Source organism: Dama dama, chromosome X (assembly GCF_033118175.1).
Source record: "Dama dama isolate Ldn47 chromosome X, ASM3311817v1, whole genome shotgun sequence".
NCBI classification, from domain to species: domain Eukaryota; kingdom Metazoa; phylum Chordata; class Mammalia; order Artiodactyla; family Cervidae; genus Dama; species Dama dama.
The window spans coordinates 133,781,577-133,805,968 of NC_083714.1; the positions used below are offsets into that span (position 1 = coordinate 133,781,577).

The 24,392-nt window shown below is 43.5% G+C and overlaps 1 protein-coding gene across 1 annotated transcript in view; it reads left to right on the forward strand.

Moving 5' to 3' along the window:
- Positions 1–24,392, forward strand: part of MAP7D2 (MAP7 domain containing 2) — a 97,796-nt gene that overhangs the window by 49,690 nt on the left and 23,714 nt on the right. The window contains exons 4-7 of the mRNA XM_061135932.1: positions 6,640–6,754; positions 9,992–10,102; positions 14,683–14,837; positions 16,379–16,488. Of these exons, the coding sequence (XP_060991915.1) occupies positions 6,640–6,754; positions 9,992–10,102; positions 14,683–14,837; positions 16,379–16,488 (491 nt within the window). The remainder of the gene's footprint in view (positions 1–6,639; positions 6,755–9,991; positions 10,103–14,682; positions 14,838–16,378; positions 16,489–24,392) is intronic.

Here is a 24,392-nt window from a genome sequence, read left to right on the forward strand (position 1 = left end):
TTGTCTCTGAAGTGAAGGGGGTGGACTTGGTGGACTCCAAGACCTCTTTCAGATGTCTTCTCTGATGCTAAGACTCAGAGGGGATTATGGGTGGGGACTGAATGACATCCACCTGGGGGTTACTCGAGGTATCCATGCTTCTGGGGCAGACACGAGGCTGGAGGAAGGGCTGTGAGTGTAGAGGGTAATGTGACCTTGTAGTCACTGCTGGAAAATCAAATAGTCTACCTTCCAATACAAACATGCTAGTCTATTTATATTTTAATGCAGGTTCTTGTTTTAATCATCCTTTCTCTCTAGTTATGTTTTAAAAAAGAAATGGAATGTAATTACCTGACAGAGTCCTTTATTACTAATCTTTGAAAGTATATTTAGAAAGCATATTTGGGATATAGATTTTCTTAACAAGTATATTTTAAGAGTATAATCATAGCCTTGTATCAGGTGATGATCATTTTTTATTCATAAGGTATAGTGACTCATCATTTAGTATGAACAATATAGAGGTTTGTTAATTGCCAGTACTGTAAGATAGAGTGAAAAGTGGAAGTGTTAGTTGCTCTGTCGTGTCCGACTCTTGGCGACCCCATGGACTGTAGCCCACCAGGCTCCTCTGTCCATGGGATTCTCCAGGCAGAAATACTGGAGTGGGTAGCCGTTCCCTTCTCCAGGAGATCTTCCTGACTCAGGGATCAAACCCAGGTCTCCTGCACTGCAGGCAGATTCTTTACCATCTGAGCCACCAGGGAAACCTATAGGATACAGAGATGTTGGTATAAATTCAGTATTTCTTTTAAGTTTCTGAATTATCACTGTCTTTACCCTTTAGTCTTTTTTTAACTTTAAAAAAACCCCACAATTGTACACACATACACACAGTTAGAACCATCTTTGCCCACAATGGACAGGCTTAAGTGGCAACTTCTTTGTTCCTCTTAGCAAATGGAGGCCTGAGGCAAGGTCTTAGTCACAGTTCACTGTTGCTGTCTCAGCGGGATCCCTGTGTGCCTTTGCGAGCTCCTGGTGCAAATCCCAGCTCTCCCACTTAAGCAGCCAGCAGCCAAGGCCAAGTCCCACAGCCCCTCTAAGAACTCATTCTTCTTAGCCCAGAACAGAGAGATAGTCACAGGAGTTAAAGAAGGTGACTTTTGTAAAAGTGCCAGCAAAGCACTAGCACAGAGTAACTGCTCCCTTCGCTGACTTCAGCTGACCTTAGCTGAAGCACAGTCACGAGAGAGCTACCCAGAAAAGATGATGGCATAGGGTGTGGAGACCAAGAGAGAAGCCACAGTGAGCTGGGCTGTTTCAGTGACCAGGACGGACCTCTCCTTTCCCAGCCTGGGTGTTTGTCGTGAGTTGCTAGACTCGCCCCTTTCTTCCCACCCTCCCATCCTTGACTCACAGCTGGTCTCCTTCCTCCCTGCTCCCTCCACTGCCACTCCTGACCCCCTGCGGGATTGCTGATTGCAGCGAATGCTTGTCACTGCCATTTCCAGGAAAGGGTGCCTCAAAGACACAGGAGACACTTCCTCAGCCTCCACCACACCTGACAGTGCCACACAGGTCCACCTCTGAGGCATTCTGTACTTTGTTCTTTTATTGAACAACAGTGCGAGAGGTGTTTAAGTCAATCATTTTAAATCGGACTCCAGTCTCTTGCAGATGAGGGAATGTCATGCCAGCTGGTTAGTCCTGATGCAGCTGACTCGCTAGTGGTTGTGCTTGGGCTAATTTCCTGTTTGCTTTGTCTGCCCCCGTTCACCCCTTACATGATGATGGTGGGCAATGGGGCAGGCTGGCTGCCTGTGGCCAGCAAATACACGCCAAGCTTGCACCCCCTTCTCCCCAGACACAGCAGGGCAAGACTGAGAGTTGGGCCTCCCATGGATGCAGAGTAACCCGAGGAAGCAGTGGGCTCCCTGCCCTACCTGTTCCTGCCCTTAGAGCCCCAGGAGACCTCAGTGGAGATCAGGGACTCTGCACATGCAGCCTGCTTGTCACTGCTCTGCTGGGACCGAGGTCCAACTGGCATTCTCGTGAGGGATCTTTGGAGGGGATGGATAACTCTCTGCTGCGGGAGCCTTTCCAAAGGAAAGCCTTCACTCTTGCCTCCATGGTTCGCTGGAGATCTTTTGGGAGGGCTGCTCCCTGCTTGGCACGTGGCAGTGGAGACGCTCCACAATGCCAGGATCATCTCAGTCCTTTCTGTCAGGGCCCATCTCTGTCAACCAGGGAGAAGCCTCTATAGGATGATGGTTCACTCCATTTTGCTCCTCTAGCTTGCTGGAAAGTGTTTTCCCCAACAACTCCTGCCTCTCCGGTCTGATGTTAGGAGCTCAGAAAAGGCCTGTTGACTCCTCACCTCCCCACCAGCCCTGCCCTGGCTCCAGGTTCCTATGGTTGTTGGTATTGCTGGCGCTCTTGGTAACACCTCACATCTGTGCAGGTGAGCCCCAGATGCCTCCTCTCTGACACCCCAGAATCTCCCAGAGATGTCAAAGCCTAGAAGGTAGGCAGGCCTGTCCTAGGGAAGGGGGAGTCCAGTGTCCACTTGACAGCCTGACCTTGAGCTCATTCTCTCACTGAAGGCTGCCTTCTCCTCAAGGTGGGTTCTTACAAAAACCCTCACATGCCACATAGCTCCCAAGCATCAAGCTTCTGGAACCAGAACCTTAACCTCCCTGGGTTAAGGGTGACAGCACAGTGTACTCACCTTTCTCCACTCAGGGAAGTATAGTTTCATGACTAGGAGCCAACTCCTTGTTCCTCCTGCTAAACAGATAACCAGGAAAGGCCTCTTTCAAAGAGTACCTTCATCTCTGTAATTTACTTTAACACATCACAACTTCTCATCTTCTTCTTGCTTGATACCTGACAAAGCCCACCAGGCTGATTGTAAAAACAAGACCTTTCTGAACTCAACTAAGTGAAAACTTCCCTAAGAAGTTTTGGCTGCTCTTAGAGGGCATTGACTGGCATAGGGCCATGGTGATTACGTGGCTTTCTAGCCAGATGTGGACGTCTGTTTCCAGAGAAAAAGGCCCTCCACGGAGCTCTGCTTAGGACCATTTGGGGGCTTGTCCCCACGCTGTCATTTCCAGAATGCATGGAGTAAGGGCAATGGGGAAGGTATATCAACCCTCTACTCCTGCCTGAGACAGCTGTCTGGGTAACAGTGGCCAGGCCGAACCCTGCCACAGGCTTTTTATACTGCTTGGCCAACTCAGAGCATCACCCTGGTTGTGGTTCTCCTGTAAGTTCATCCAGGCATATCTAGGGCCAGAGCTCAAGGGGTCAAGGTTGAGTTGCCCTCATTCCTTTCTTCCACTAAGCCCCACCTAGGAGAGGACATTCTAGGGACAAGAGTCTGCGTTGCCCTTTCGCCATCCTCTGTTGATGGTCAGATGATACTTAGGAGAGCCAGAACTTGGCAGGATTTGCAGTATGCAGCTCTGATATTTATTAATACTGTTCTTCTGATGTGATTGAACTTTCTCAACATGCTCCCTCATGCTCAGGCTTTCTTCTAACCAGTGGTTCTCAGTACAATCCCAAGACCAACAGTACCAACATCTCCTGGAAATTTGTCAGAAATGTATTCTTAGGATGTTCACCTTGGGCCTGCTAACTCAAAAACTCTGGTGGTGGGGCACAGCAACTGGTGTTTTAACAAGCCCTCCAGGGGATTCTGATGCAAGCTCACTCACATTTGAGAACCACTGCTCTAAATTGCCATGTTAATAATCCTCCTCTTCAAATTTGGATCCAGTTAGCATTGGACTTATTATGCTTACTATTATCTTGTAAATTTGAATGACCTGTAATATAGGTAATATCATCATCCCCATTTTATAGACAAGGGAACTAATGCCCAAGGACGGCATCAAATGATTTACTCAGGATCATGGGGCTAAAAGATAGCAGGCAAAAGTGGGATTTGAATTCATATCTTCTGACTCCAAATCTAGGATTCTTTACAGACTTACCACAGGAAGGAACAGAAAGATCCACACACGTACTATGTAATGTGGGACTAAATAGGACTAACCTCTAATAAGAGTGAAGTTTTGGTTTGACATGTTTGGAAAAAGCATCATCCCATTCTGACAACTTTGGGTTTTATAAGCCCACTTACCATAGAGCTTGGTTTGTTGTTGTTCAGTTGCTAAGTCGTGTCTGACTGTGTGACCCCATGGACTGGAGCCCGCCAGGCTCCTCTGTCCATGGAATTTCCCAAGCAAGGATACTGAAGGGGGTTGCCATTTCCTTCTCCAGGGGATCTTCCCAGATCAGGGATCAAACCCACATCTCCTGCATTGGCAGTCAAATTCTTTACCACTGAGCCACCAGAGACCTTGGTTATTGCCTATTTTTCATCATCTTCCCCAAAGTGGATGACACAAAGTGATTGTGTCTTCTCTCAAGGGTAACGTCCTTTTCATAAGCCTGCTTATGGTTCAAAGGAATTAACCTCTCATGGTAGAGTTTGGGGCAGCTCAGTGGATTGGGGACGGATGACAGGTATTTTTTCTAAAGGTAACTTATTGACTCAGGAGTGGCTCTGGCTGTGGATGGCATTCCCTTACGGCTATGCCCCTAGACAGCTGTTCAGTGATGCGACTGGCTGATCAGTCTTGGTGTTCTTAGTTCTCATTAGTGTCCAAACGGATGAGCAACAAACTATCTTGTGAGGTCCTTCTGGCATGTAGGCAGTCTCCCATAACCCACTCAATACTAAATTCACTCTGAGGTGAAAGATTTCAACACTTAGATTAGGTCATTAGTTAAATCAGTTCAGTTCAGTCACTCAGTTGTGTCCAACTCTTTGCGACCCCATGGACTGCAGCATGCCAGGCTTCCCTGTCCATCACCAACTCCCAGAGCTTACTCAAAATGAGTCGGTATTGCCATCCAACCAGCTCATCCTGTCATCCCCTTCTCCTCCCACCTTCAACCTTTCCAAGCATCAGGGTCTTTTCCAATGAGTCAGTTCTTCCCATCAGGTGGCCAAAGTATTGGAGTTTCAGCATCAGCATCAGTCCTTCCAATGAATATTTAGGACTGATTTCATTTAGGGAAGTTAAATACTTGATGTTAAATCTACATAATGAATTACTGTTGAGTTCCAATCTTGAGTGACCAGGCTTCAGTCCTCAAATAGTTAAGAAGTTCTAGTTCCTCCAAGCCCCTATCTTTTCTTGTACAAACTGCTGGGACTGACTGTGAGAATTTAATGGGCCAGGGTCATGAGAACAGGGTTCTGCGAGGAAATGCACACTCATGATTGTAGAGTCTTAGCCAGAAAGTAGTGTACAGTTAATAGCAAATACAAATCTGAGATTTACCAGAGGAAAGAAATACCCTTTCTGCTCATAGGTCCCTGAAGAGGCCATCTTTTAGTGCAGTGCTCTTTGGAGGAAAAGTTATGCAGCAGAGTCTGCGATGTGGAGAATGCTTATTTCATTCCTCTGGTATGGACAGAAAGGTAGATCCACGTGTCTCCTAAGTGGCCTTTCTGTGTTTCAAGTGAGTGAAATAAAGGAGCCTTTCCCCACTTCTTAAGTCATGGTCACTCCTTTGGTGCTGCTCTAAATTAATTTTGCTCACTTCTTTATTTAAGCCATGAGAAAATACTATCTTTTGGGTTTGAAGTTTGACTAGGATTAGCCCAGCACCTCAGGGTTAGTTTTATGAGGGTGAAAAGGTGTCCATGCAACTGCTTACCCTGCGGACTTTCTCCAGTGGAGGCAGGGAGTGGATTTGGGATTTGCAGTGTCATTGAGGTTGTGGGGAGCACATAATTAGGACAGCTTCACTCCAGTGCCGGGGAGAGATTTGCCAGCAGTCAGGCCCAACTTTATGAAAAGAAAAGTTGGGTTAGTACAGGGGCGTGCTTTTGATAAAGGCTCTGTTAGGAGAGAAGCCTGGTTGTTGTTTTTATCTTCTGGCTTAAAACTGTTTAGTTCTTCCTCCCTTCCCCCCATCTACATGTGAGAATACATAAATGCTTAATTTTGTAGTCACAAGTTTCCCTACTCTTATGTCTTTTTAAATTTTGAAATATGCAGTATTATCCCCAGAATACTGTGTAACACGAGCAGAAAAATGTTACAATGTAGAACACAGTTAATTCCCCTTTAAGAAGTTCTAAGATGAAAATGGGACCTTATAAAACAGACTTCAAAGTCATGGTGTATCACCCCAGAAAGTTATGCTTAAGGCTACTACAATTCAAATTATACTTTAATTTCAGTTTGCTCAAATCATAGTGCTGTATGCTTTTCAACTCGAGAGGATGCAGTTGGTTCTAGAGCACAATTCCAGTTCTGCTGGATGGGATTGGTGTCAAGGAGTTAACTCTGGCCTGGCACTATTCTTAACCAAATCAAAGCCTGGCTGCTGCAGCAGCCGCCTCTCTCCAGGGAAGGGAGAGGTGTTGGCGCTGGGAGCCCGCAGTAGCCGCAGCGTTTACTCTCCGCCCACTAAGAAAGCGCTGGTGTGGTGGGGCGAGCACGCGTGCCTGGGTTTTGGATGCAGAGCAAAGAGCCCTGTCTGGTGACTCACGCCCACGCAGAGGCACAGCAGTGCGGTGGGGCTGGGTGTTTAATGTTGCTGCTCTCTCTTGCATGAACTGGACAGGAGCGGCTGGAGGCGATGATGCGCAGGTCTCTGGAGCGCTCGCAGCAGCTGGAGCTGAAGAAGAAGTGCTCGTCGGGAGGAGCATCACTGGCTGCCGGGCCCGGAGGACGTGATGGTGAGTGAAAGACTGTCCCTGCATCACAGGGCCCAGTGGGGAGATCTCGGGGCAGGAGGGGGAGACCATGGGCAGGCCAGCACCCACAGGATCTGGGGGTACTTTATACCGGTCTGCAGGTACCTTTTTCAGATGTGATGTTTAAAGCTTGCCAAGCTTCCTGTGTATGCATTTCTTGTGAAGGAGATCTGTTTATTCTTCTTGCTTGCAAACAGCAGTTGATACAGTAACTGGGCTTTGAGGTAAAGCAAAAGAAAAAGCAAAGAAAATGACTGTAGAGCCTGGTTAATTGGATCCACCTAGCAAGCCCAGAGGTAACCTGATTTCAGGGAAGGTCAATGGCTGTGGACTAAGTCATGGCTACAGTTTGACTGGGAAAGGCTGAGCAACAGTAACCCTAAAGGGGGGCTGGGGTTCTTCACTCCACATCATTTATTTCTGTTGCTCTTTCAGTTTTGTTTCAAGGTGACTTATTTATTTCATTATCCAGTTCATACTCATCTTTAAATTTTCAGATGTTTAATTTAATGTATGGATTGTTACTAGTCCCTGGGTGGCTTTGCCGTCTTTTTAGTGTCTTCTTTTCTGTGTCTGCCATTATGTTATGCAGGAGTTGTATACCAGCTCTTTCCGAGAGCAAATGGGTTTACATGTGTGGTACAGTTTCTTGGGGACTTCTCTGGTGGCTCAGAGGATAAAGCATCTGCCTTCAATGCAGGAGACCTGGGTTCGATCCCTGGGTGGGGAAGATCCCCTGGAGAAGGAAATGGCAACCCATTCGGTATTCTTGCCTAGAAAACCCCATGGATGGAGAAGCCTGGTGGGCTACAGTCCATGGAGTCACAAAGAGTCGGACACGACTGAGTTATTATATTGTTCTTACGACTGAAGCGACTTAGCATACACAACCTTTTGTCAGTGAATATGCTTTTCTGTTTTAATCTGGAGAAGTTAACAACCCATCCCAGTTACTTTTTCTAATTTCCAAATACTAGCTAGAGTCAACCAGAAATTGGAACTTTTTTCTTTTACCTCTCTTTGGTCTGATTTTTTTTTTTGCTGTGTAGGTGAATCAGGAAATACCCCACCCCCTCCTCTAGGTTTAGCAGCCAGCACCCTCCCTCTGGACCCAGGGACCACTGCCGCCGCTGCTGAGTCAACCAACGGTATATCTGAGCATCACTGTGCCATGGCGTTTTGTGATGACTGTCCCGGTCACCCTCCTCCATCACTGTGTCTGTCTTGAACACTTTTGCAATTGATTTGTTAGAACTTTTTTTTCTAGAGATACAAATGACGTGCCCATATTTCTTTATTTGTCTTCTTGGAACATGCATGCCTTACATCCTAGCACCCTGGAGACATTTCATCTTTAGCTCACTAACTTCTGCCTTGAAAATGTTGTCGGTCTTTGACTTCTGTGCATTTAGATCTTTAACACTCTCATGTATCACTGGTTTTAGGCATTAAGTAGTAGTGTATTTCAGTCACTTCTGGTCACCAAAACCTATAATTATACAGTGTTAGGTATGAATGCTATGGATTCCTATAGAGGCATTTGAGTTTATCAGTACTAATAATGTGAATCCAGACAAGGAGATAAATTGGCTTCGTTCTTGATTTCCTCTCTCTAATAGGCTCTCTGTTTTGTATACAGGCCTGGGAAACTCTTAGGGTCTAGATCAAGAACAGAACTAGCAAAACCTTGCTCCCATTTAATGATGACTTCAGGAATTCAACCCATCTTTGGCTGGCAAAGAAAAAACAAGATGTAAAGGATACAATATTTACCACCTACCCAGAAGGTCAAATTATAGCAGTAGGAATAAATACCCTTGGTTTCCAGCATTTCTTTGACAAAGGATAATTTTTATTGGTGCTACTGAATAGCAGAGTCTTTGCTGCCTGGACCGCATTCATTGTCATGTGGGCACTGGCCTTCTGCCCACAGAAAGGGGCAGGTAGAATTGACAATTACTCCTTGGAAATCACACCCAGGGCCCCGGCCCAGGGTGAGGTGTGGTATGTGACCAGAGCCCTCATTTTAAGGGAACACCCAAAATCTCAGTAATCAAGATAAAAGAATATTTTAATCAAAATAACTGCAGAACAATCCATGATGAACAAACTATTGAATTTCCAAAGACTAGTACCATGCTGAGCCATATGGGAGCCTGAGGCAGAAGGGGAAATACGTATCCCTAGAGACATGATTTTATTGTAATTTCTAATGGTTATTTTTTTCAGAACATTGAAATACTTGAAAAAATTACTGAAACACTGAAAGGTATATTAAAACTCATAACATTTAAAGTTTAAGTATTTTATTTATACCCAAACAGTATCATTTTACTGCAGTCTAAGTTATTTAAAAATTATTTAGGATCATCAGTTGGTCAGGAGAAATTGTCACGCATGGCACTTCTTTCATTTGAAAACAAGATGAATAGAAGAGCAGATTTTGAAAATATTATTGATGAGTTTGCTTCCTTTAGAGCCAGGGCCACGCATCTTTCCTTTTGCCTAAAGCTCTGACACAGGTACTGTTAGCACTTCTCCAGTTGTTGTGATGATTTCCTTTACAAGCCTGTCTAAAATAATGGCTGAAAGTAAGAGCACCAAACCCAGAACCACATGTTGAAATCCTAACCATAAACAGTCAGAGCCTTTTGAGAAAGGGCCATTGTGACCCCGTTTCTTGATAAGAGCAAGAAACCAACTGCTAAAGGTTGTTCTGCTTTAAATACAGCTCTTTGCTTTACAAATTACTCCTCTCTGCAACATGAGCTCTAGATAACCTCAGAAAAATTCCGATTTCAGCTCACACAGTCTCAGTCAGATCGTAGAACATTTGGCAGTGGTGATTGGTCTCTCAGTCCAGGTTGGTTTTGTTCTCGTGTGGTCTGAATATACTTAAAAGTCCCTGGACACAAGGAAATGGTTGGCTGGTGGGATTAGCATGGCTTTAGTTGAACAGTTGAGTGAGGTTGAACATTTGAAATGAAAGAGAAGCACAAAGTTGAGCAGTGAAAGAGAATAACTTGCTTCAAATGGATGGGTGCTGTGGCCCAGGCCTTCTCAGACATGCTCAGTAGCGAGCAGGGAGCTGGAGGCAGCGTGCTGTGCCGCAGTGGTTTTAGAGGCATGTGGATGAGGAGAGGAAGAACACCTTGGAAAATGTGTTTCTTGGTTGAAGAGTGGTGTGAATACCAATGTCTTTAATGCGTTTCTCTGCAGCATGTGACAAACTTTCAACATCAACCATGAATTTGCCAAAGCAGACGGAGCCTCCCATGAGTAAGCGCCTGTCTTCATCCACTGCGGCAATATCCTATTCCCCAGACCGAGGCAAGTGAACGTGTAGACCTGGTCTCTCCAGTTTTCTTCTTTCTAGTGTGAGCATTGGTGTTAATGTCGGTCTTTGTGAGAGCCCCTCTTTTGAGCCTTCTTCAAATACCCCCAACCTCCTAGCCTTGTGATCTGTGTGTGGAAGCCCCTGGGCCTCACTAATGGGACTTTGGAAAGTGGCATTGCTCTTTAGAGCCAGGTCATTGTTGGAAAGGGACAGGAGTTAATGCTAGTCTCCTAGTCTGAAAGAGACTTCTGTTTTCTACAGTGCACATAGATGTTATCGTGGCCTGGAGTTAATTGACCAGTGGACAGATGTGACTGTTAAAAAAGCAACTGCCCAGTTATTGGTGCGCTATTGTTGGTTAGCCAGACACAGCGGGATTGATGAGGCAGAGGTACGTGGGAGACTCAGATATGTGAAAAAATGGGGCTCTGCTCTTGTCTGTGACCTGTAAGCCTACTCATTTCTGTTTGGAAAAGAGAAGTTCAGAACTAATATAAAATCTTTAAAAGGGTGAAAGAATGGGTGGCATTTTCTGTTTTGAGGCGGGAGATGATGGGTATAGGACAGTGCCAGTTTCAGAAACTGAATAGATTCAGAATCAGCCATGTTCTAATGGAGGCTCAGAGAAGGCACTGTAAGTCTGAATTGATACCTTTTAGAGTATGTAGGTTAAGGAAGGAAGGGAAGCTCTCCATGCATTAAATGCATTTCTTAGCATCAGTGAAGAAGTGTCTGGTGCTAGTGGCGTTTTTAACACGTCGCGTCATCACCAGGGGGTACGCAGGATGATGTTTGTGACTTTGAAGATGGCAGTGTGCCTTCCTGGTTTTCTTCCTCTGGCTTTAACTTTGCACCTCTAGCACAGAGGTCTGTCCTGTGTGTCAGAGAACCCGTGAGTGTCAGTGTTGATGATTTCTGATGCAGTTCATGGGTAAGTGCTAGAAGCCTTGAATTAACTAAGAGTTGGATGAGAAAACATCTACATGCTTTTAACTCTATGTATCTGTTCTATTTGTATGTCCTGTATGTTTTCATTCATTTATATGGTAACAAATTGATGTTAAATTCATATTTGCATTGATTAATGTATAAAGATAATCAGTATGATATTTATAAATTGTTGGCTGCTCAATTATCTGCTTGTGGATTATTAATTGAAACTTTGAAATTCCAAAACCATTTTTCTGGCTAGTGAATATCCAAAAAATACAAAGTAATTGAAAAGTTAATCCATTATCACACAATATGTTCCAAACCATCAAAACGACATTCAGTCACTAAATTTTAGAGTATGAATACTGCTACTTAACTTCCATTAAAGCTGATAATTAGTTGGCTATTTTTATGTTTCTTGTTTAATCTTTGCCCTTATTTATATGTGAAAAAGTATGAAAGGATGCACATTTCTACATTAACAAAATCAGTGTGTTATAAAATATTTCCTAACAGAGGACCTAAAACAAGTGTTTTGTAGGAGTAATCTTTTTTTCAGTGTTAGAGCTACTTTGGTGAGTAAATGGTTTCTTGAGTCCATATTACATCTTGAAAGATGGGCTAAGTCTCTTCTGGTGATACATTAATTCTGTAGTAGCATATTGAACGAATTCTGGCACCCCAAGAGAAGTAACGCACTCTCCCAAGCTCTAAATGACACATTGTCCGTTTTCTTTTACTGTGACAAGCTCCAAAGCCATCCTTTGCTACAGTATTTTTATTTTCCACATTCATTCTGCCACCCCAATATTGATTTGCATCAGGCACTGTGTTGTTTTAGGCATTTTATTTTGTTTTGATTTTGCTTTTTAAAATTTTCATTTGATTCCATCCCTCAGCTCATCGCATGCACCTTAGTCCCATGGAAACATTTCTTGTTATGCGACTATTGACACCCACACAGGCTTCTTTATCCAGAAGCAGAAGTACACTCATGCTCTCTGAGCAGGCCAGTGACTCAGGTAAAAGAGGCCAAGCTGGTGACACTGAGGAAGGTGCCCCAAGTGGTATTGGTCAGCCTATGAGTTTTTCCTGAATTTTTGTATCTTGCTTCCTGTTCCCTGGCTTCATGAAATGTCTTCAATGGTTAATAACATTTTCTATCCACCAGTGTTTTACTGTTGCTATGTTCCTTGTCTTTCAAGTGTTACAGAGGTGAGTAAGTTATTTTGTGATTGAGGGCATGTGGATTAGGAAAAGAAATCCTTCATGAGCTCTGGAGGTTAGTAGACTTTTTTAACCAGACAGTGTGGTAAAAATAGCCTATACACTGCAATCTAAGAAATCCCGTAACTAGCCCTACCACTTACTAGCTCTTACCACTTTGGGTAAGTTAATTAACCTCTCTAAGCCTCTGTTTCCTCATCTATAAAGTGGAGTTATTTTAAATTGGCATGAGGGTTAAATGAAATAGCACAGTTCTGGGCACAGTAAGCACAAATATCTAGAGCCTCACTACTCAGGCTCCACCAGACCTGCACACTGAAGTCCAGGAAACACTGGGCCACATCATCAAAGCCTTTCCTTGACCAAAGCAGATCAGACTGTCACGGCATGGTGAATGGGGACTAGCATTCTCTGTTTACAAATAACGCCATGCCTACATTAGGCATGTCAGGTCTCCATCTCAGTTCCCAAGATATAGTGTATTCAGTGAGATAACATATAATTGACATATTGTCCTCTACCTTGTTCTGTCTGTTTACAGGTAGTTGTGCAGAAACAGCACAGCAGAGAATATATAAAATGGCCAATAAGTACATGACAGGATGCTCAACAGTCTTAGTCGTTAGAGAAATGCAAATCAGAATCGTAATACCATTTCATATTTACTAGGATGACTAAAATTTAAAAAAAAAGATAATACAGTTGACTCTTGAACAATTTGGCAGTTGGGGGTACCAGCCGCCTCAGTCAAAAATCTGCATATAACTTTATAATCAGCCTTCTGTCTTGGTTCCCCATACAGACTCAACCAACCACAGATAGTACTATAGTGTTTACTATTGAATAAAATCTGAGTGTAAGTGGACCCATGTGCTTCAAACCCTGTCTTATTCAAGAGTCAGCTGTAATATGTATTGGCGAGGATGAGGAGAAATTACAGCCTTCGTACATTGTTGGTGAGAATGTAAAATGTTGCAGGCGCTCTGGAAAACAGTCTGGCATGTTTTTCAAAATGTTAGAGTTACCACATGAACCAGCAATTCTACTCTTTGATGTAGAGTCGAGGAAATTGAAAACATACACAAAGTATACAGGTCTTAGTATTATTCATATTAGCCGCAAAGTGGAAACAACCCAGATGTCCAACAACAGATGAATGGACTGAAAAAAATGTATTTATTTATAAAGTAGAATATTATTCAGCTGTGAAAAGGAATGAATTACTGACATGCTACATGATGAACCTTGAAAACATTATTCTCAGTGGAAGAAGCCAGGCAGAAAATGCCACAAGTGATATGATTTTATCTATATGAAATGTCTGGAATAGACAAATCCAGAGTGACAGTAAACAAGTGGTTTGCTAGAGAGGAAGGGGAGTCAGTGCTTAATGGGCACAGAGTTTCTTTTGTGGAGATTGAGAATATTTTGGAATTAGACCATAGTTATGGTTGCACAACCTCTGAATATACTAAAAGCCACTAAATTGTATACCTTTAAAGGGGTGACTTTATGATGTATGAATTATGTCTCAAACAAACAAAAAGTTCCTGGAAAGTAGGAAGTATCCCCATTTTGAGAACAAAGAATGCATCAGGAGGACCACTCCTAGGATCGATGATTCTCTAGGAGGTCTCAGAGCTATGATTTATCACAGCAAATGGCTACAGAGCAAAATAGGTAAAGGGAGAAACTGCATGGAACAAAGTCCAGGGAAGAGCAGGCACAGGCTCCCAGCATCCTCTCCCAGTGTAGTCACACAGGACACATTCCCCCAGCAATGAGTTAGGACATGTGTGAAGTGTTGCCAACCACAGAAGCTCGTTATACACTCAGTGCCCAGAGTTTTTATTGGGGGCTGGTCACATGAGCACCCTCTGCCAGGTCCATGCTCAAATTCCAGACTCAGAAGAAAAGCATGTGTTCAGCATAAATCATAATGTTTGTACAAACAGCTTAGGCACAGTGACCTACTTATCAGTTAATGGTGAGAACCCTTCTGAAATCCAAGTTTCCAGAGGCTTACAAGGGTCAACCTTATAAACAGGCCCTTCCAAGGACAGCAGTCAGGTCTGCTATGTTAACTCTCTCTTGTACAAGGGAATTGACATTTAGAGAGATGAAGTAACCTACCCAAGGTGAACCAGCTATTAGGTGATGGTTCTAGGTCCACCTGGCTCCAAAGCCCAGATTTTGAATTCCTGAAATGACCTAGACTCTTCAGCATTGAGCATGGGAGTCTTTTAAGATAGCATCTATTCTGCATATACTAGAAAAAGTATGGCAGTGTTTTGAGAATGTGGATTGCTCATGTCATGTTTTAACTGAAATGTGGTGTTCTTCCCAACTCTCTGCTTTCCTTCAACTTTTCTGTCTGTTCTCCCTGTCTCTGGCTTTTATACTGTAACTCTAGTATCCCATGCCTGTCCCCGTGTAGCTCCTGCTGGCTCCCTTAAATCTTCCTACAAGTCTTCTCCCACTCGAAATGTCGAGAGGAAGAAGATCGCATCTACATCTGGTGGAGGAGATGCTGGGAAAGGCGCCCCTGCCGGAGTGGAGGCCTCTCCAGTAGGTTTCTATCCATTCACCTCTTGGGACTGGGTTATCTTACATTGTGATTATTCCCTGCACTTGACCTGGGGTCTGTTTCCATCAGTCTCCAGGGACTGCTCAAGGAAAAGATTTGGTTTTAAATGGCACCCAACCTTTGAAAATCCTGTAATTTTTTGCACCCTCCTAAATCTTACTGCCTTGAAGTAGATTTTCAAAACCCTCAGAAGGAGGTTGGGGGGTCAGAAAGAATGTTCCGAGTGCCCTTTCTCTGCTTCTTTAAGAATGTCTGCTTCTGGGCCAGTCTTGCTTCTACAGGCAACTAGAACTGAGGTTCTGGGTCAACTTTCATCCACATCAGTGGCCTTTGAACATTTTTGTTGTCTTGCTGACACCATCAGTAAGACAGATGTTGAGCAGTATCCCCAATTGTGTCTGTTTAGAAATTATATATGCCATATTACTTTCATTAGTTACCACTTGCTGTGTAACAAATCACCCCAAACCTTAGCAGCTTAAAGCAAATGTGTATTACCTCACTGGTTCTTTGGGTCAGAAATTGAGGACATCATAGCTGAGTGGTTGTGGTTCAGGGTCTCTCATGAGGGTGTGGTCAGGACTGCAAGCAGCTAGGACTGCAGTCGTCAGAAAACTTGTCAGGGGTTTTCCAGGATGGCTCGTTCATGTGGCTCTTGGCAGGAGGCCCCCATTCCTTCCTGCATGGACTTCTCCATAGAGCTGCTTGAGAGTCCAAACAACATGGCAGCTGGCTTCCTCCAGAGCAAAAGATCAAAGAGAGAGAGAGAGACCAACTCATGCTTGAGAAGGGAACTAAGCTCCACCTGTTAAAGGGAGGAGCATCATATCACATGTGGACTTATTTTAAATACCACATTACCATTGGGCATTTATTTTGTAATACCATATTTATTTTTTTTAATCCAGTATGATCCTGAGCTTCTCACAGGAGAAGTGAATGTTTCAGATGCTAGGGTTTTACTGTAGGATGGATTACTGTGAAAGGGGGCTAATGTATGTGGGCCCCATGAGGATTTGCTGCAAAAAGTTACAATAGGGAGAGAAGAGCACCACCGTCGTGGAGCATCTGGTCTGGGCCAGGCCCAGGGGCCAGTGTGGGGCAGGCCATGGAGATGTTGGGGGATGGAGGGGTTACAGTCCCTGTTAAACCAGGTACACTGTCAAGGTCCCCAGCTCACTGTCTCGCACCCGTCTATAGCTATCTTATAGTGATTGTATATCTTTGTAGTCATTCCAGGTTCTGTATGTCCAGGACCATAATCTGGTTCCCTTGTTAGCATATTGTAAGATAACAAGGAAAAGGAGGTATTTATGTTTTAAGACTGAAATTTTTTCCCCTAACTGAATGACCTAAATGTGATGATCCCCCGGTGCTTTTCTGCAAAGATTGCCATGGTGGGAAGCAGTATAGCTTTGTTTGGTTCCTTCTGAAAAAAAGCTGTGCATCACTTCCATCTGGGGTATTTTTAAAAATCATGGAAGTGATGGGCCATGGCTGTCCTATTCTGTGTCTCCTACAGACAGAGAAGATGAAGAGGGGGCCGAGAGCAACTGCTTCTGTACCCAGCGTGGGCCTCATGTCTCCTCTGAGAAGCATTTCTAAGAGGTCGTCTTCTCCTGTGACATCTAAGTAAGCCTCTTTCTCCTTTGCCACAGTCACATGCAGTTTGGGGGGAGGCTCTGGGTGGGGTGGCATGTGCCTCCAGCTCCCCCACAAGGCGTGGCCAGCGCTCTGAGGTGTGCTATATGTTTCTGGATAAACAGTGGGGTCTTGAGGGCTTCGTTGCCTGGTGGTATTGGACCCTGATTTATGGAGATGATCCACTTGGCCTGTTTTCTTTTGGTGAATCAGTCCCCTTCTACTTTTCTGGCCTTCTCCTCCAGCTGCATCTTGAGTGAAGGGATTGCATTGTACTTGAGCTCTGAAGCCCATGTGCTCCATGCTTGTTCTCATGCCCTCTCGTCTGATCTATCTCTTTAACAGAGGCAATAATAACTTCTCAGTCACCATCCGCAGTGTGTTTTTTAAATAATGAAGACATTATATTCTTTTGTTAAGAATTGAGTGAACTCACCAATGAAAAACTGTGTGACTGAAAAACAAATGTACACTGTGTGACCACTGACCTAAGTCTTTTAAATATTTTACTAAATATTTTACTGACAAGAATAACTCAATATATTAATAACTCAATCCAGCAATAGAATGGAAACATCTTCAGAAGTACTGAGGAAGAAAGAGAAATATGATTTTAATTTGGAAAAAAGAAGATATATATAGAGAGAGAATCACATAATGCTTGTTATAGTACAACAGTTTGGTTCAGAGAACATAGGAAGAAACCCAGATTTTTAATGAACACTTGGGAATTTTAAAAAAATATATTTCAAAGTGATGTCAGCTCTTATTTCTGATTTGTTGCTTTCTGAGACTGTTCCACTAATATTGTTTTGCTCAGAGATTGCTGTGATTTTGATAAACTGCTAATACTGGTTATTGATGTATCTGCCTTCCATAGAGAAAATCTTTCCGTAGCATATTACTGAATTCATAGCGTTTTTTTTTCCCCTGAAGTCCATTGCATTCTTTCTGTGCCTGTATTGCCTGTCTTTGGTTATGGTATTGCTCTTTTGCAAACTTTAAATCCATTAGGTGGGCTTTGAGGTCTCTGTCTTATTTCTGAGCCTTCCATTTACATATCACTGCTCTGGTATCAGTTTGGGACATTGACATTAACAGGGAGAAAAACCTGTTCCTACTGGGGTTTTTCCATATTCCACCCTATCTTTGCTGGATATTGACTCTTTTGTCCCTGCATCGATAGTAGCTGGCAAGTTTAATCATCATCATTGTACATTTCACAGAGATGAACTGGGTGGGGGAGGGTAGAGGGCATTCCCTCTATAGAGATAAGAATTCAGTTTTTGGAAGCAGGCTTGTAGTGGGCTCTGTGCTGTTTCTTTGAAGTTGAAAATCTTGAAGGTTGTGTTTCAGGAAATACTTTATATTTTAAAGGACATAATATTTGAATGTTGTAAAAGCCTTCTCTGACCAAAGAGACTCAAACACAATCCCAGACTTTTTATAATGTAGTTCAATTTAGAGAAATATTTAAAATTTCTACTCTGTCTAGTATTGAGCACCTAGTAGATGCCTCCTAAGTATTCGTGGAATGAATGAGGGCAGGCCACTGTGCTAGGTGCTCTGGAGAATCCCCAAGCAAATGAAAGTAGTCTCCACTTGGCTGGGCCCCCAGTGACGGAGGAGGTAGATGTGGACCCAAATAAGGACAGTTCTAGGCCTGCTCCTAAGAGAGAGCTGCGCACCTTCAACTACTTGTCCCTCAGAACTCAGCTCAGCTGGCATCCTCTCCAGAACCAGTCAGAGTGGAATTCGCCCCTTCTTTGTGCTCATAGGACATGCCTGTGTCAGTCCTTCCTTCAGCAAACACCCGTAGAGCACCTACTCTGTGTCCAGCGCTCTTATCAGTCCTCGTGGAGCTTGCTTGACAGTAAACAGCAAATATAAAGCAGGTGGTGATAAATTCTGTGAAGAAAAATGAGCCTGGGTCAGATGGCAGAGAATGGCAGAGGGGAGTAGCTAGACCAGGTGGTCACGAAATACTTTTCTGAGGAGGTGACGTCGGAGCAGAGCACCCTGCATGAGGCGAAGGAGCAGGATGAACTGATATGTGCTTCACTGCACTTGATTTCCTGCTTGGCTGCCGAGAGGGCAGGGGCTGACTCAGTTTATTGTTGCACAGTCTGGGCTCAATATCAGTCTGTGGATGCTTAGCTGGGGGGCGTGAGGTGGATCTGGAGGGCAGAGTGGTCTGAGTAGTTATGGGCAGTGCTGGGGCCAGACCTACCCAAGGACTCAGACCTTTTGGATCCTCATTCCTTCTAGAACATTCATCAGTTTATTCTCCCACTGAGCAGTTTCTTAAACATTCTGTTTTCTGGGCTGCATGCTTCACTTGGGGAATTTTTAAAGGATGAGGGATAATGGTTTCTATACCATGCTGCACAAGATTCCTACCACTTTCAACAAATTGATAGACTAGCTTTAATTTTCAGAATCCTATACATGCCATCTCTTGCATAGGCAGGAAAAAGAGCACACACTACCACAGCTGGACTTCTGTGCACAAGGTTCCCTGGGGATAAAGATTGCTCAGGCACCTCCAAATCAGAGCTACCAAGTCAAGACATCTAAGGAATAGCAAACATTTCTTGATTTTAAAATGTTCAGAAAGAAAGTTGTTTCTCCCGGGGATGAAAAGTAGTGAGTGAACTACAGTGGGTATGGGCTAGGTCTGAGACATGTGGAAAGCCAAGTAGACTGCAAGTAAATTCTGAAAATCCAACCAAACTACAGCAGTGAAAAAGAGTGGATTTCAGCTGCCCACAAGCAGTGGGTGGATTTCAGGTATGCAGTGTTGAGCAGAAGGAAGTTGTAGAAGAATGTCAGCAGTGATTCCATGTATCCTGAGTTCCCAGATGTTCACACCCAGTGTGTTTTTAGGAATATAAATGTGGTAAAATGATTTTTAGAAAAGCTAATAAAATGGCAAACATAAAATGCAGAATGATGATGACCTTTGAGGAGTAAGTGGGGGTGGGGTCAGGAAGGGGCATGTGGCAAATCCTGGCCTAGTATGGCTTCCTCTTGCACTAGTTGGTGTGCGTGTGAACGTTTCTTATATCATTCTTCATATGTTTTGTATTTTATAAGTAATCTTTTGTATACTCAATATTGAAGAAAGATGAAAAAGAAACACTTGATTTTTTAAAATGGTATCACACAAAATAAACCCCAACCACATGGGCATTTTCAGCTTTCCCTTTGTGTAGACCAAGCGTGTGATCTTTAAAGCACACTGGAAGTGACATGGTTTTGAATAGCATGGGATGGAGGCTAGTCAGTCACTATGAACACTCATCCAGAAAGGCAGACGGGACTTGTGATGAATGGCTCTGACAGTGCATTGTTCTCCTCCCAGATCTGTTGTTGTTGTTCAGTTGTTAAGTCGTTTCTGACTCCTTGCAACCCCATGGACTGCAGCATGCCAGGCTCCCCTGCCCTTCACTGTCTCCCAGAGTTTGCTTAAACTCATGTCCATTGAATCAGTGATGCCATCCAACCATCTCATCCTCTGTTGCCCCCTTTTCCTCCTGCCCTCAATCTTTCCCAGCATCAGGATCTTTTCCAGTGAGTCGGCTCTTCACAGCAGATGGCCAAAATATTGGAGCTTCAGCTTCAGATCAGTCCTTCCAATGAATATTCAGGGTTGATTTCCTTTAGGATTGACTGGTTGGATCTTCTTGCTGTCCAAGGGACTCTCAAGCACCACAATTCGAAAACATCAGTTCTTCAGCACTCAACCTTCTTTACAGTCCAACTCTCAGATCCGTCCATGACTACTGGAAAAACCATAGATTTTACTATACAGACCTTTAGACAAAGTGATGTCTCTGCTTTTTAATATTCTGTCTAGTTTTGTCATAGCTTTCCTTCCAAGGAACAAGTGTCTCTTAATTTCATGGCTGCAGTCACTGTCCACAGTGATTTTGGAGCCCAAGAAAATAAAGTCTGCCACTGTTTCCACTTTTTCCCCCGTCTATTTGCCATGAAGTGATGGGACTGGATGCCATGATCTTAGTTTTCTTAACGTTGAGTTTTAAGCCAACTTTTTCACTCTCCTCTTTCACTCTCATCAAGAGACTCTTTAGTTCCTCTTCACTTTCTGCCATTAGAGTGGTATCATCTGCATATCTGATGTTGTTGATATTTCTCCCAGCAATCTTAATTCCACCTTTAGATTCATCCCAGATCTGAACAGTTAAATCACTGTAGGGTGGCTGTGCATATTAATAGCATTGCTCTTTTAAGTGTTCAAGGTTATTTTCATTGTTGATTGGCATTGTCGGGTACTTGTATGGTTTTAGAAAACTAGTTTCAGCAACACTGTTAAGGAGGTGGATGGAGCATAGATTGCTTCTTATAACCTAGAGAAAGGAAATTGAGTGTGACCAAGTGGATTTACCCAGTCTGTCTTGCCTTTGCCTATGCCTGTTGGTGCTGTTTGTACTCCTAGTTCTTCTGTGTGAAATATTCTCTAACGGTTTCAGATTCTTAGAAATGTATTCCAAATTGGTTTGGTCATTATGATGGGAAATGTATCCATTATCCTTTGCTGCTGTGACAAGCTCTCTAAAACCTAGTGGCATAAAACAACAATTTGTTATTAATTCTCACAGCTCTGTGACTTGGGCTTACTTGGAGGGTCTTAGTTAGGGTCTTTTGTGTGGTTGTTCTGTGGATTAACATGGGCTTACTGGAAAGTTCTCACCCTGGGGGTCTTCTCTGCAGTTATGGTTCACTGTCAACTGGTGTTACAGTTACAACCTAAGGTCCAAGATGGCCTATTAAGGATTTTGGCCCATAAACCCCAGTTAACGCCTGTGCCTCAAATTGGCACAGCATTCCTTCTCTGCTGTGTTTTCTTGGTCAAAGCAGTGGAAACACCTCAGAATCAATGGAATGGAAAAATAAACTTGAAAAGATTATGTGAGGTGGAAGAAGATATTATTGGGGCCATCTTTGGAAAATTTAATCTGCCAAAGATAATGACTTTCAGAGATAGCTTGCCTGAGATCAATTTTGTATCAGGAATCTAAGTTAATTTCATTTTATCATGCATTAGAAACAAAACAGATAGTCTATATGAGGGAAGGAATTAAGGCAAGTTGTCTGATGGCCCAAAATAAGCACCTCCCACTTAGAATCACAGGTTCCTGGAGCCAACCTGTCTATGCCTTTCATGGTTGAGGGCATTTAATTAGTCACTGCCAAGCACCATTCCCATAGGCTTCTTTGGTAGATGTGTGGCAGCATTGTTCCTGCCCAAATGAGTATCTACAGTGGACCAGGGCTCCCTGCAGTGATGGTTTAACTATTGTGTGTGTTACCACCATCCTTCTCAGATAGATTTACATTCTTTCCTGAAATTTTTCTTGAAAAGGATAATTGAAAATGTTAAGTTATACCCCCTGCTCACAGCCATACTTATATACTCACCCACTCTTGGTCCTGTATTTGTCAGTCTTAGTAGAGAATAATTTGAGTTTAGACCAATTTTAAAAACCTTTTTATTTTGAAATTACTTCAATCCTATAGAAGAATTGTGAGAATAGAATAAAGAACATCCTGTTAGCATGTAGCTGCATAGACTTCATCATTCCCATCTGCTACTCACTCTCATGCAGTCTCCATAGATACACATTTTCCGAGAACCATTTGAGAGTCATTTGCAGACATCCTGACCCTTTATCCCTAAGAATGAAGATATTCTCTTGTGTGACCACAATATAGTTGTGCAAAGTCAGGAAAGTTAACATTTGACATGATGTTGTTAATTTCAAGATTGCAATCTTTGCCTGCTGTCCCAGTGAGATCCTCTACATCATCTTTTTCCTGGTCCAGAATCCAACCCAGGGCCCCACATTGCATTTAGTTGTCTTGCCGCCTCAGTCTCCATTAACTTGCAACAGTTCTTCAGCCTGTCTTAATAACCCTGACATTTGTAAAGAGCACAGACCAGTGGGTTTTTTTTTTTTTTAGGACTGTCCTTCATTTTGAGTTGGTTTGCTGTTTCCTCATGGTTAGACTCAAATTATACATTGGGGGCAGGAGTCCCATGGAAGGGATATTGGTTCCTTCTCAGTGCATCGTGTCAGGAGGCCATGTTTCATTCGTGGTGATGGTAGCTGTGATCACTGAGTTAAGGTGGTATCCACAGGTTTCTCTGGTATAAAATTGCTCATTTTCCCTCTGGAAAGTAGTCAGATGTGATTGACAAATAGACTTGTCAGAATGTTGATCAAGCTGGGCTGATGAGGCAACAGACCCTCCCATCCTGTGGGTGGGCTGTGTCCACTTGGCCTGGAGTCAAGTTGCTTGGGAGAAAAATAGAGCTAGATTCCAAGATGTGGAGGAAAAAAGCCCTTTGGGTTTATGCTTTGCAGTAAACTCACGTTCAGAAGCGTGACAACCCTCTCCCGAGAGTCTTCTTGCTGCTCTGCTTACAGAGGTGTTTGTTTATATTTCCAACCAGTCATGGAACCTCAAAAGGTTATATAAGCCTGCCTTGTGCATCAGAGAGGCCTATCTCTGTTAACCCAACAAAATTTGTGAATTCCTTTTGTTGGGTTTTTAATCACTGGAGATATTGAGCTTTTAAAAATTGAAGTGGAAAAGCTATTTTAAAAAGCAAGATGAAAAATCTAGTGATTTGGCTCTCTCATCTCTTTACGCCTCTTGGGAAAGGTCATTTAAGCATTTAGGATTGGGGTATTCTTATCTAAAATATGGTTAATAGTAATTTCCTGTGTACCTCACTGGGTTATTGTGGTGATCAAATAGATCCTTATTAAATAGATGAGAAGTTACTTTAGAATAAAACTATGAAAGCACAGTGAGTTCCCTTATTAATTTGTGTTTAATTTCTTTCATCAGCCAAGATATCTATTTCTAGGAAACTGGGGAAACAAGAACTTTGCTACAGTTGGTTTAGCTTGCAGTAAGTGGTGTGAGCAGGGGGCCAGAGAGCCTCGGGGCCTGGCAGACCAGCATCACCTGGTGCAAGATACCCATGTTCAGCAGCCCTTGCAGGGCTGGCAGGGTACCGCATCCATGTAGGAAGTAGTGAGGCAGGATGAGCAGGAAACTCTACAGATTTGGAAATAAAATAGGGAACTTCTAAGATTGTATTCTGTAGTTTGGTCATTTGGTGTTTTTTAAAAAAGCAGTGACTTAATCTTCTCTTATTTGAAGGTCATGTTTGTACATGTACGTGTGTGTGTGTGTGTGTGTGTGTGTGTGTGTGTGTGTTCTAAGTTATTATATTTTTTTTTATTGGGCAAGGGCTGGGGTAGGGGAATGTAACTAGATTCCTTAATATATTAAGTTTTATCCCAAATAATTTGCCCTTACTTCTCAGGTAGCAGTTATTTTTAGATGTGTGTTTATGGACAGCTGGCCTACTTTTATTTATAATAGAACCTTAGAGTTTGTGGTGTGAACAGAACGTATGTGTGACTGTTCTCTTAAAGCAAGTTGAAGCAAGGCTGCTCAGAGCTGAGTAGGTCTGAAGCTGTCAGAACCTCTCCTACCCAGGCGAGGCCAGCCTTTCCCCTTGATATCATAGTCCTGCCTTGCATGTCCCTCTTACAGGCTCTGAACACACTGACTGAGGGGAGGGCATGACTTCATTGGGCTCCATTCCCTTCTGAGCGTGAGCCATCTAGACCAGGCCATGGGATCATGTTGGGATCTAGATGCTGCCTTTCTGCTACTAAGGTGGGACTTTAGAATGAATTGGGCCTATAGCCATTTCAGGCCTGTTACCCACTCCTCCCTGAGTCCAGCCCTGGAGACCCTCCTGGGTGGAAGTGGGGTCTGAGAGCTCCTCCCATGTCTGCACATGTGCGACAGGTACTTGCACCAGGACCCCAGGGAGCCCACATCTCAGG